Source organism: Equus quagga, chromosome 15, assembly GCF_021613505.1.
Source record: "Equus quagga isolate Etosha38 chromosome 15, UCLA_HA_Equagga_1.0, whole genome shotgun sequence".
NCBI lineage: Eukaryota > Metazoa > Chordata > Mammalia > Perissodactyla > Equidae > Equus > Equus quagga.
Genome location: NC_060281.1, coordinates 92,732,888 through 92,746,910, shown reverse-complemented (window position 1 = coordinate 92,746,910; position 14,023 = coordinate 92,732,888). Strand labels below are relative to the sequence as shown.

At 47.6% G+C, this 14,023-nt stretch overlaps 1 protein-coding gene across 4 annotated transcripts in view; it reads right to left on the bottom strand.

Moving 5' to 3' along the window:
* The window catches only part of MED15 (mediator complex subunit 15), a 66,539-nt gene extending 60,446 nt beyond the window's left edge, over positions 1 to 6,093 (bottom strand). For 2 of the 4 annotated variants that reach the window (XM_046639424.1, XM_046639423.1), the window contains exon 1: positions 5,923 to 6,093. In XM_046639424.1, coding sequence (XP_046495380.1) covers positions 5,923 to 5,990 — 68 coding nt within the window. In that variant the 5' untranslated portion in view covers positions 5,991 to 6,093. The remainder of the gene's footprint in view (positions 1 to 5,922) is intronic. The other 2 variants (XM_046639422.1, XM_046639425.1) reach the window with 1 other exon arrangement.
* Between the last annotated feature and the right edge of the window lie 7,930 nt (positions 6,094 to 14,023).

The window sequence follows — 14,023 nt, the reverse complement described above, 5'->3', positions numbered from 1 at the left end:
AGGCAGGCACAGACCTTGGAGGACGGATTCAGGCTCCGAGCTGAATCCACAGGCAGTGGGCTGCCAAACATTGAGTATCAAAATAATTGGGGGCAGGGTGTGGAGTCCATGAAGCAAGAGTTGAAAACTTGAAGCTGGGTGGTGGGTACATGGCCATGGAATTTTTAAACTACACTATTTAGTTTTATGATTTAAACTTTCCATTTTGAATTTTTTTTAATTCACCAGAATTCCCTTAAAAATGTACCCTTTGGGTATGTAGCCAACATTATTGTCCTGAGGAATGCTTTAAAGGAAACAGGTACCCCCAAGCCTTCCGTGACAGCGGCAGGGAGACAAACATGTGGTCACAGTCCTACCCAATTCAAACGGCAAACACGGGTCCTAGACTAGCCACAGGCCCCCGGTCAGGAATGGCAGTAACAGTTGGAAGATTCCTGGTCAGGAATGGACAGAAGGGCTGCAGCTGTGATAGGTGGGTGGGGTCACCTACAAAAGGGAGCTGGTGGGGCTCAGGGGCTGGCTGCGGCCTGTGTAGAGGCTAAAGATCAGCTGGGGCTTGCGGTGCTGTGCCAAACAGTGGCAGAAGGGCCAGCCACTGCTTGGGGCCCAATGACCCATATGGAGTTGCTAAAATTGCCAACAGGATGCCCACCACCAGCAGGCTCCTCTAACTGGCTCTCCCAGTGCACTTGGCTTGGGTTAATTTCCAGCTGTTGTCTCCCCACTACCGCAAAAAAGGCATGACCTCTTTCAAAGATTAAAAGACAGTTTGCCTCTCCTGTCCTGCTACACTTCAGCAAGTATTCATTTGTAACATGCAGAGTATAACTGTAAGCAGCAGTGGCCTCTTTTCTCTGCATCAGCTTCTTCATCTTAAAAATGGGAACAAGTACATCTGGCAGGGCAGGCATGAAGAGGCGATAAGCTAACACACGTCAACTTCTGCAACAGGCCTTGACACAGCACACCCACTACATGTCAGCTGCTGCTGTTGAGAAAGCCCCGGACTCCTGAGCAGCTAGATGACTGAGGTCCCCTCGGGTCACTGTCATTCCTGGTCTAGACACAGTACAGCCAAGGGTCAAGACTCTTAAGTCAGCATCTCAACAATCACTTCTTGGTTGCCATCAGGGGCACTGGGGCTTGGAGGTGATTAGACAGGGCTCCTGGCCTCAGGCAGTGGACATTCTAGCAGTGAGTTATACACAGAAACGAGCCCAGGCATTTAGACAAAAACCAGGCTGGAAGAAAGCAGCAGGGCTCAGCAGCTTCCCCGCTGGAAAACAAGGGCCAGAAAAGCACCAGGAGGGCACAGGGCTGTTGGGAGGCCTGAGTGGGATAAGCCACAGAAAAGGCTCGGCCAAGACTCATCCGCTTCTGCCTGTGCGAGGGACCAAAACCAACAGGGAGGATCTGGACGTGCAAGTTTCAGGGCACTATCCATCCTTCTGAAGGCCTCTCCAGACCCTTGGTAGTTGCTGTTCAGTTGTTTGTTTTCTGTTTATTTGCTTTGTTTTATTTTGTTTCTGGCTAAACAGCACTCAATTTTCTCCTTACCATCTAGGCTGAAATATCTGCATCTCCTAGGTTGCCAACGTAGAGCTCACATCTCCCTTGGGGGCTTCACCAGAAGAGGTGGCTGACCTGTCTGTCCCAACTCTGCTCCATGCTCCCTGAGCCCCACCTAGCATTTGATGAGAACCCCAATATGGGGCTGCCCTCCTCCCCAGGGTCTCCTCACCTCTGCAATCTGTTCAGCCCAACAGACATTTATTTATTCCACTACTATATGTGCAATCTGCTGTACTCAGGGGTGGGAGGCACAAAAGTCTCAAGAATAAGATGGAAAAAAATCTCAAAGAATTGGGAAAAAATGATTGATGAAGTCCTCTTACTCATTCACTGATTACCCACTCTCTGTCAGGTGCAGTGCTGGTCACTACTTACACATGCTTGTTCTCTGGGAGCCTACAGACCATAGACATGCTCAACGCTATCCCAACAATCCTTCAGGGAAGGCTGGCTCGGGAGCTCTAAGGGGGGCTTCTCCCATGGTCCTGCAGGGAGAGCGAATGTTCAAGAAAGAGCTTATCTGACCCCACCAACAGGTTCACAACTACCCTCCCCACAGGCTCCTTTAAGTGTCATCAATTCCCCTAATGAGGCTCAGGGGTTTCACTTTCATCATCCAAGGCTCCTACTCCTGCAAGGGCCCAGGAAGGCGGCGTCAGGGAACTCATCGCTGAGTCCTGAGCCCTCTACTAGGAATGGAGCAGAGGTCTCTTCATTTTCCCTCCCACCATCCCTGTGAGACAGACTGGACTCCTGACATTTCACAGATCATCTGGGAGACGATCCAGAAAGGTTAAGTATCCAAGGCCACTCAGCTAACGAGAGGACAAAGTGGAGGGTTTCAGAGCTACACAATGCACGTTTGTACAGGTACAGAATGCCACTGTCATATGAGAGGGTGATGCATACAGCACCCAGGAAAATACTTACTCTTGCACTCTTCAATAAGCGTTTATACGCCAGGTGCCATGCTTTGTAGGATCGGGGTCCTGTGGGAAACTAAAAGGGGCTGCAATACAACATATCAGAGGAGTGATCAGCTTCAGGGAGGGTAGACAGGGAAGAATCCTGAGAATCTGATATTTAAGCAGACACCTAAATGATGAGAAGGAGCTGGTCATGAATACAGCAGGGGGAAGTCTACCTATTATTGAATACTTAAATATTTGATAATAAATTGTTTAAAGAGAGAGAAAAAGAACTTGGAGTGTTCAAGAAGATGAAAGACCAAAGAGGCTGAAACAGGATGGGGGTTATGAGAAGAGGTGGCTAGGCCAGGCCACCGTCAAGGCTGGGAGGGTGGGACATCCGAGAAATCACTGATAGGTTTTCAGCAAGGCAGTGGAGAGTGAGGGCAGGCAGCAGCCCAGGACGGGCCCAGATGAGGTAGAGGCAATGGAGGGCTCTCCTAACCAGCCCCAACCCAAAACCACTTTTTTGCAGTGGGGGCCTTTTGCAGTGGGAGCTGGGAGACTAGTTTATTTAGCCCATGCTCTGAAGCATTGTTCTCTTGATAGATATCCAAGAGCCAGGCAAAGACAGTGAACCTGCTCTCAGATGCTTTCCCTTCCACTCAAACTTCTCACTACTTAGCTATCCATTCTTTATGCCCTCATTCAACTATAAATTACTTGGGTTCAAAACATTTCCCAAGATGGCCAGCTTTAAACAACAGCATAAACCCCGGAGGAAGCTGGAATTAACAATACGTCAAGTATCCTAATCCAAATCCTCTCTTCTAACTCTATGAACACAATAAATCAAGGCACCAAGAATCACGACTTTCAAAGTGAACCCTGGAGAAAAACAGACAAATCTGAGAACTGAGAACACCCACACCATGTTAGGAAGCCAGCCTTTGAAACTGCTCATCCCAGCACTGGTAGGCAGAAGGGCTCCCCAAAGATGTCCAGGCCTAATCCTGGGAACCTGTGAATATGCTGTGAATATGGCAGAAGGGACTTTCCAGATGCAATTAAGGTTACAGACTTTAAAATAGGGACATAATCCTGGATTACCCGAGTGGGCCCAATCAAATCTGAGCCTTTAACAGAGAATTTTCTCTGGCTGAAGTCAGAGATATGCGGCAGAGGAACCCACCCTTACTGGAGGGGGGCCACAGAGAAGGAGTTGAGACACAATGCAGGCAGCCTCTAGGAACAAAGACTGAGCCCTGGCTAACAGCCAGTAAGGAACGAGGATACCTCAGTCCTACAACTGCATGGAACTGAATTTCATCGACAACCTGAATGAGCTTGAAAGCAAATTCTACCCCAGAGCCTCCAGGAAGAAATGCACCCCCGACAACATCCTGATTTCAGCCCTGTAAGACCCTAAGCAGGAGACTCAGCTGAGCCACCTAGACATCTAATCTACAGAAACGTCAGATAATAAATTTGTGTTGTTTTAAAATGCTACATTTGTGGTAATTTGTTATGGCAGCAATAGAAAACTCATACCCAAGCAGCAATCTGACAAAAAAAGAATGAACCCAGTTTCCCTGGAAGCAGAAGGAAGCTGAATTATTAAGTATCCAGTCAGATTTCACACCCAGAGACTCTTCGATTAGCCTCCCGGCGCTCTGACACTCCCTCACCCTCCCCATTTCCTTTGATGGGAACTCATTCTTCCTGCTCTTAAATTCCGGGCTCCTCCAAAGAGGAATCTTTGCCCCGGGGGCTTTTCTTGCAAGAGCCCTGAAGTGGGCCATCTCTCAAGTTTTCATCCATAGACAACTCCAGTACATCCAAAAAACAATGTTCACTGATTCTGCAACATCCACACAACTGTCCCCAGGCTTCCACAGCAGTGCCCAGAGCCACTCACTCCACAGTCCCCACTCCTTCCACTGTACTAAGAGGTTTCCTGGCTTTCTGCCCCTCCTTCCTTTTCACACTGCTGCACCCATCCCCTCCATCCAGTCAGTCATCAAAGACTGTCTATGCTCCGCTCTTCCCGTTCTCTGGAATCATCTTCCTTTTTCAGTTTCTAACACTGTCTACTGTAGGCCTTTATAATCTCTTGCCTGACTGAGTCATTCCACAACCATTTTATGGAGCAATGTGACAGGCAGTGATCTAGCAGTGGGAACACAGGGATGAAAAATGACAGATCCCAGACCCCAAGTGCTCAAAACTTATAATGGCCTAACTGGCCTCTCTCCTCCGTTCTTGATTAATCTCCAGGGACTCGGGGGATCTTCCAAACTCTGGCATTTCACTATCTCAAAGTAGGCCACACAATAAATACAGGCTCAAAAGCGTTCCCACCACTAATGCATCAGCACCTGCTCACCTTCATTTTATTATCATCTCCTGAACCTCCTTACTCCTCAAACGCCAGAAATCTCAGCCTACAGCGATATCCGTGCTATGCAGTGAACGCTCACACTTCCCCACTCCTCAGTTGAAATGATGGCCCTTTCACACTCCTACTTGTCTTTTTAGGACTGAATTTATTTGTCACCCACTCTACAAGGCTGCCCCTGGCCTGTTCAAGCAAACTGTCAATACTTCCTAGGAGAAAGAATGCACTACAGCTGTTCCTTTAAGGTAGCGTGTTCCCTGAGGGCAGGGGCTGTCTCAGGCAAATCTGTAGCTAGCACAACACGCCAGCAAGCTCAGTAAAAAGCTGCTAAATGAAACAAGCAGTCGGCGGTGAGGAGCTGGAGTTCCGCTAGGTGAAAAGCCTAGGGGGCACCAGCAACCTCTGCACTGAGGGGTTCAACCGCTGAGACTGTGGAGAGGAGGCACTAACCCCAGCTCTCCACTCCCTCCTCCCAACCGACAGTCGCTTCCTGACAGCCTCTTCCTGCCACCCTTCGCGGAGTCCACACTCCGTTGAGGGGGAGGGGGCTGTCACCCGTAGATTCTCCGTCCCCACTGCCCAACCACCTAGCCTCTCAACCTCATCTTCCTCCGATCTCTCTCTCACCCTGATGCGCTTTTCCGAAGAGGAATCACAAAGCACCCAGCCCTGCTAAAGCTACTATGGGCTGCCCCTTTCCTTTTTCGTATTCAGTGTGATTCAAAGCAGGGGAAAGTCTACATCCAAAGCACACAATGACGAATGGGAGAGCTCAGGACGATGACTCATAAGCCAGGGCCCTTGGTTTGCAGAGCTCGGCCCCAGGAAAGCTAACAAGCTGTCCGCGTCGGCCGAGAACGGAGGGGACAGCCAGGGGAGGGCCTCGCCCTGGGACTCCGCGGGTCCCCGGGGCCCTCGAACCCCCACGAGTCCGGCGCCCTAGGTCTCCCACGGGGCGGGCCTGGGCCTCGCCCGCCGCGCGAGGGAGGGCTGAGGGGAGAAGGTCCGCGGATCCGGCCCGCCGCCCCGGCCCCTACTCACATTTGACTGACCAACTTCTGCCGGAAGGCGGCGCTCCGCCAGTCGGTCTCCTGCCCCGTAACGTCCATACCGGTTCCCCGACTCCCACCGCCAGCGTCCCGCTCGGCCGCCGCCACCGCCTCCGCCTCCGCCTCAACTGCACCGCCAGGCCCAAACCCGGAAGCCGTCAGCGGCGCCTCGGCCGCGCCGGAAGCGGAGCGGGAATTGTGGGAAATGGAGTGGCGCGCGCGGCCCTGTGGGAAAGGGAGTTCCCCAGCTGCACGCCGGGATTTCTCTGCGTCCCCAGTGTTCCCCAAGCAACGCTCCCCTCTCCCAGGCAGCTGTCGCGAGCGGCGGGGAGCCCAGATGCCGCGGGCTGACGAGAGCGGGCGCGGGGGAGCGGTGGCTGCGTAGTGCTCCTGGTGCTGCCGGCAGCAGGCCGGCGCCTGGCCGCCAGCATTTCCTGTGACCCTACTGTGTGCTGGCCTCACAAAGTCCATAAGATCTGCATCCCTTGGGGATGCTGCGCCAAGCTGCCGGGTATCTACAGCGGATGCTATGGAGAGATTGTTATTTATCAAATAGTTATCAGCACCTGTGTGCCAGATACTGTGCCACCATGATCCAGGCTCTGCTTTCCTGGGACTGCCTTCCAGCGCCACATCCAAAGACCAGATAGACTTTCATCTCTTCTTCTCTCTGTCAAATTTTTGGAATCTCATATCCCACCAATAGATGTGTTTTGTAGGGTTTGGAGATGTGAGGAACCTAAACCACATTAATAATTTTTAGACTTGGGCTTTCCTGTTTGGCCCAACAGCCATGTCCTGTTCTTGGAGAACACAGTCCAGATCCTCGCTGGAGGCCAGATGGCACACAGACGTAAAACTCTGTACCTAGGGAGACCAACTTGTCCTGATTTGCCCAGAACTCTCCCAGTTTTAGTTCTGAAAGTCCTGTATCTTGGCAACTCCCTCAGTTCCAGGCCAACTGGAATAGTTCACCACCCTAGCTGTATCTCTCTTGCACATTTAAAAAAATTGACATATAATTCACATACCTTGTTATTCACCCTTTTAAAGTGTACAATCCAGTGTTTTTTAGTATATTCACATATTTATAGGGTCGTGCAACCATCACCACTCTTGCACATTTTTAAGTTGACATCTAAAGATCTCTCTGTGAATCATTGGAAAGGTGTGACTGCAGTGTATCCTATATTGTATGTGGCCTTTTGTTATTTAGATCTTTGCCCCTGCAGATTCCATTCATTGATTTGTGGAAAACATTGGTCTCTTGACACCTGCTCTCTCTCAACACCTGCAGACCTTCCTGGAGTCCCCAGTCTAAAAGTGGGTAGATTAGACACTGAGGAGGAAATAACAGAGGAAGCTGAAGTCATGCAGAGGCCTGACCTGTATCCCACACCACTTGAAGGTGATTAAGTCTCCATCCTGCTGTCACCAACTAACTGCCCTGAGTAACTCAAAGGAGGTTTTGGAAACACTTAACTGTTTCTTCAAATTGTTTTTTAGTCATGTTAAGAGATGCAATCACCAACCACCCTGAAAGCCTATCCAAACACCACCACAAGAGTGATACCTGTGCAGACAGGCTGGGAAGTGTCCAAGAGATTATTACCTTTGCTTCATTTTAATGTTAAAATCTCCACCCAGGTGGAGCTTAGGCCTTACTACCATAACGTGATGTATGTGGAAGCATGCTTTCAAACTGTATCTGCATGAGCAAATACCCACCTCTCCCTTTTGAATATTCATTCCCCATCTGAAATAAAAGACCCCTGCTTTCTCTTGGTCAAGGAGCCACAGCTTTGAAAATAATTCCCCATGGTCTCCTTATTTGCTGCAAATAAATTGGTAACACTGCTGGTTCCTGCAGGCTACTGTGCCATGCGTAGACCCTGTCACTGGTCACACATTTTGTGGATACTATCCTGGGCCTCACAGGAGGTGGGAGCTGGAAGCTTCCCAGGCAGACGAAACTTTCCCCTAGAGAGCCTTGCACATGCTCTTTGAGTCTGTGGCTCTCTCTAGCCTCGTGTGGGGACCCCTCTAATCCCCCTTCTTGTTTTGGTGTTCAGTCCATAGAAGGTGCTGACCTGACCCTCCTTCCATCCTAGCACCTGCCAGACGTAACCCCTATACTGTGTTTGGCTTGGAGCCTGCAATCACTTATATGTGTGGAGGTGGAGGGCAGTTATTGCTTCTAAAAACAATCCATGGGAGCCAGACCCGATGGCCTAGTGGTTAAAGTTCGGCACTCACCCCTTCAGCAGCCCAGGTTCCCTTCCCAGTAGTGGAACCACACCAGCCATCTGTCAATTGTCATGCTGTGGTGGCAGCTCACATAGTAGAACTGGAAGGACTTACAACTAGGATATACACTATGTACTGGGGCTTTGGGGAAGAAAAAAAAAGAGGAAGATTGGCAACAGATGTTAGCTCAGGGCGAACCTTTCCCTGCCAAAAAACAAAAAAAACCATGATAGAAACTTTAGAAAGGATTGAACTTTACGAATCCCATCATTCAGAGGCAGCTGTTGTTCATATTTTGGTAAGTTTTCCTTCTCTCTCTCTTTCTCTTAGTTTGAAAAACATAACAAGTCATGGTGTAGATGCTATTTGGATCCTGTGCTGTAAGCCTAATGTTACAGCATAAGCATTTTCCCAAGTATTAACAGCTCTTTATTAACCAGAATGTTAACTATAATTTAGATTATAGAACTACATCATGGGCAGATCTTTATACAACCAACTGTAACAGGTGTAAAACATAATTTTAATAGCAATATAATATGCCAATCTATGAAATCTATCATGTATTACTCATTCATTCCCCTGTTCTTGGACATTTAGGTCATTGACATTTTTTCTCTGTTATAGATAAGTCATGACAAACATCTTTGTGCACAGATCTCTGTTAGTGTTTCAGAAGATTTCCTCAGCTCAGGCACTAGAAATGGGTCCTGGGTCCCAGCGACATACATTGAAGGCTCTTAAGTTCTATATAATTTCATACATTATATATATTAAAGGATAATTTTCAAAAATAGGTAAAATAATTTTCATACAGATATTAACTAATTAATGAGAAAGTTGGTACATCTTACCAATTTTTTAGTATTTGGGAATATTGAATGAATATGCAAATGAAGACAAAACTAGCCTCTCCCACAGTGGGGGAGGGAAATCTCCACCTGCCAGAGTTTGCATGTCTCTAGACAGGAATTACTTTGCATTGCTATTATCCACAATGTACAGAGTTGCAAACTAGCTTAAGGGCAAGGAAAGACTAGAATCTGATAGCCCAGAAGGATGTATTCTAAACAATGCATAGTTTTCTCTTGAAGCACAAGATTTCCCCTAAGTGTATATCACATAATTTTTACAGTTTTTTACCTTTTTTCCAAGAAGGTAGCACTTTACATACCCACCAGCAGTTGTCACTTTATAAATGGCAAAATTCAGCTTGGGTAAGGCTACAGGACAAAGAACGCAGTTTCTTCAACAAGAAGAAAAATACAAAATGGAGAGGGAACCCAAAGATGAACAGAGACTGGAGAGGCATCCCGACTGTCTGCAAGGCAAGGTCCTCGTTTGGATCTTGATTCAAATAAACTTCAAAAAGCAACAAAGAAGAACTTGTAGAGGATAATTGGGAAACATACTCACTTGACTCTTCGGTGAGGTTAAGAAATTATTGTTGATTCTGTATGTGTGAGAATGGAATTGTGCAGGAGGAGGAGGTCAAAGGCAGGATGTTTATATTTATAAGATTTTCAGGATGGGTCTTTCAATAGAATAGAATTGGGCAGAGCTTCTGATATAATAGTTCAGGAATGATGGACACAGCTAGCTGAGGGTTTGGAAGCAGCCCTGAAGAGTAAACAGGCCTTGAAGGCGCCTAATTGAGCCATCTATTGCTCAGAGGTGGGACTATTCCCTCCGATAGTGGCTAGTTGAGTAGCCTATTTTTCAGATAAACGGATGCTCAGGAAGTTCCTGAATGAAACAATACAGTTATTTGCAACTTCATCCTCCTGGAATAAAGTCCTGTTCACACAGCATGGCGTAACAAGAAGTTATCTTGATGGAGACAGTGAGCTGAAGGCTGCAGATAGCTTCAGTCCTCAAAGCTCTGGTTGTTTTTTGCATAAATGGTATGATATGTATCTTTCCACAACTTGTCCTTGTCACTTAATAAGAATTATTGCTACATCACAGCCCCTAGGTCACCTGCTGTAGGTCATTCCACAGTAGCAGTGCACCAATCTTCATTTATGGACATTCGCTTTGGTTCTACTTTTTCACAATTGAAATATGCTGCAATAAACATCCTCTGCTATGCTGTCTTGCTTCCATCTGGGGGTATTTCTCCAATATAGATCCTCAGAAGTAGAATTATTGGTTTGCAGAGGGGCACTTTACATTTTAAATGTTAATAGCTACAGCCAATTGTTCTCTGTATTAGTTATATAATGCTGCTGCATAACAAATTACACCCCAGCCAAGCAGCTGAAAACAACAGTAATAAACATTTATTATCTTTCACAGTTTCAGGAGAGGCGGAGCTAAGTTCTGGCTCCTTCTCTCTTGAGGTTCCAGGCAGGACCACAGTCATTTGAAAGTCTGGCTGGGGCTGGAGCATCTGCTTCCAAGGCAGCTCCGTCATGGCTGGCAAGTTGGTGCTGGTTTTGACACAGGGAAGTCTCAGTTCCACGGAGGCGTCTGCTCAGGGATGCGAGAGAGTCCTTATGACATGGCAGCTCACTTCCTGCAGACTGAGCGAGACAGAAGCTGTAATGCCTTTGACGACCTGACCTTGAAAATAATATGATTTTACTTGTGCCTCATTCTGTTCCTTAGAGAGCCAGATCACCAAGTCCAGCCCACATTTGGGGGAAGGGAGACTGGACTTGAGCTTTTGAAGTGAGGAGAGTCAAAGAATTTGCTGACATATTTTAAAGCCACTATACACTCCAAATTGACCTTTTCAATTTACATTTCCATCAGCAATGTATGTATGCTCCCAGCCTCACCAACCAAAAACGCTTAATATCATCCTACTTTATATTTTGCCAACTTGATGTTGACAAAGACTCTCTCCTTGACCAAACTTTAGTCAGATCTTCTGAGACCTCTTCTCGACCAGGCCTTGACCTTGGCCCCTGTCCTGTCTCTGACTTGCTTATCCCACTCTTAGCAAAGAATTCTGCTAAGTCAGTTTAGGCAGAATCCTTCCTCCCTTGATATCTGATCAAGTTCTGCATCCTCCACCTTTGATAATCCTGTTAGGCCAGTGTAGCAGGAATCCCCCTTCCCTTGATGTCTCATTTTAGTAGTTTTCCATCCACTGACGCCTTCCTCTACTGTGTGGTCATAGATCCCCAGTTGTCTTTGCTGTATTCAGAGTTGAGTCCTATCTGATCTGTCTCCCCTATTCCCATAGTCTTCCTGCATGGTCTTCCTTACTGTTTTAGTAAGTGTCAGACTAATTTTTTCTTTAACATTATGTGAAAATGTGGTGTATCATTTGCATTTCCTGATTATTAATGGGAGTGAACACTACTTCCTTTGTTTATTCCACCGGACTTCCTCTTCTGTGAGTTTCCTGTAAATATCCTTTACCATTTTTCTGGCTGGCTGTCTTTCTAGTTATTGACTTCTAGAAGTTCCTTATATATTCTAGATAATAATGTTTTGTCTGTTATATATGTTGCAAATATATTCACTGATACATTTTCTCATTTGCATTTCTTTTACTTTCACTGATTTTGATAACTAAGGTTTTAAGATTTTTCCCTCCTCTTTCGAGTGTTATCTATTTACATCTATTTCCATTTAACTATTGGGATTTCAATATCTTTTCTTATTGTTTTGTATGAATTTTTTATACACTAAGACTGTTTACCACTTGCTGTCAATTTTGTTGCAAAAGTTTCCTCAATTGCTGTTGTTTAGGATGGCTGTGGTCATATTGTTTGCAAACTAGTGTGTTTGTCTCTTCCTTTGAGATATCTTCCATTGGGTTGAAGCTTTGCAAGTCTCCCATCATCTACACCAGTCCTTTAACCAGTGTCTCTGCTTGTCATTTCTCTCTACTCCAGTTCTCTCAGTTATGTTTACTTGGCACCTATTGATGAGGAATTTTAGGCTGGTTATTTTTAAAACTGCAGATGAGAAGCAGGCTCCGAGGACTGGAATTTTGCTTGCCTTTTGAGAGACATTTGCATTTGTGAAGGAAGGGGGGATGACCTTGTAGGGACCTGAAATTGGCCACCCCAGGATATGTCTCTTTGGCATAGGGATTGTTTTGGGCTGATTGCTTTCGATAAACTGGGACATGGAGGGAGGCTCTGGGGAATGGAACTTGCCCTTGTTGGGACACATTTACATTTGCAAGATAAATCTCTATCTGTAACAGGTGCCTCCCTCTCTGTACCAGGAAGAAGAAGGGAGATGACCTTGTCCCTAGAAACTCTTAATGGGGAAGGCAAGAACTTAAGTTGGTTGCTGTCTGGCAATCTCATGTAACTGATTTAGGGTGGTGGCTTCTAACCTTTCTAACCTTTACTTAATCCGATTTGATTCTTGTCTAAAAGTCATGGGATCACCCAATGACCAGACCCCACCTGCACTGATACCATTTTAACTTTTTTTCATCTTCTTTCCTTTGTCTTGTAAAGAGATGACTCACATACCCATGCCTTATAAAATTAGCCCTAACCCTCAACTCGGGGCAGCAGCAGCGGCTCTGCCTGCCCATGGGTCCTGTCCCCATGCCAGCGGGGGCAGCAGCAGCTCTGACTGCCCATGGGTCCTGTCCCCATGCTATTCTATTCTCTAAATAAAAGAGCACTACTGCCAGATCTTAAGAGTCTAATAAATCTTTCTTTCGACTCCTCGGCTCAGCGACCCCACATCACTGTGACATACCAAAGGCCTCCCTGCTGCAGATCCAGGGGATTTGCTTCCTCCCCCCTCTGGGGCCACCCTCACACCCAGCGCTGGTAGGCCTTTGAGATTACTCCTCCCCTGTCCCCTCTGTGGGTTCCTGCTCTCCGGGTGCCCCCTGGAACACCAATGTACCTTGTGTCTGCCCTCAGCCCACTCTCCTATTCCCCATACTTGTTCCGGTTCAGTGCATCACCTCCAGCTGAAGTGCACGATATGCTCATGACCTCACCTCCAGCCTGACTCCCCTAGAAAGGCCCTCAGCTGGACACCTGCAGCCTCCTCAAAAGGTGGGACTTGTTTTCCCCCAAACCTGCTCAGCCTCCTTGTGACCCACTGTTCCCCGCCATCTCTTCGGCTCACCCATGACTCACCCTTACTGTGGAATCTGCCTTTTTCCCAGGCTTCCAGCCAGCACCACGCTCTGTTCTCACTCTCTGCCCCACTGAGGCCACAGCCTCACTGCTGTCCCCTTGCTCACCATCCTCCCACTGCCCAGTCCAGCCTCTGCAATACAAGTCGGCATCTGCCCATCCCGGCTGAAGGCTGCCCTCAGGACCCTATCCACTTCTAAAGGGCAGAGTCTGGTCTCCAACTTTCCCTTCAGGCTCAGAAAATCCTGGTAGCCTCCTGACCACTCTCTTCACTGGATCTCACCTCCATGCCTTTGCTGACACTGTCTACTTCCTGGAATGTTTTTCCTGTTCCCCAAAAGTCCTCATCTGTTACACAGCTGGGGGTCACCTCCTCCAAAAAGCCTTCCCAGAAGCTGACTCCCATTGGGAACCTCTGCTCCCGGAGGCTGGTCCTACCCTCCTGGCCCTTGTCTGGACCCTTGGGTAGTAGCTCTCTGGGCTCAGCCAGCACAGTGCTTCTCTTACATTCTCCTCCACCTTTCTTTTTAACCACGAGCCATCCCTAGCCACATCCTCTCCCACAGCTGTCCCCATCCTCCATAGCCCATCTCAAAACCCTGACCCCACCAGGCTCTGCAGGTTCTAACCTCTGGACACAGCCATTAGAGATGAGCCTCGGAGGATGGGATCCCCTTGGAGTGAGGCAGAGAAAAAACATGCCAAGAGCCTCCTGGCGGACTGCTGGTGATGGGGATTTTTAGGCTGCTTAATTTTAAAACAGTTTTATGATGA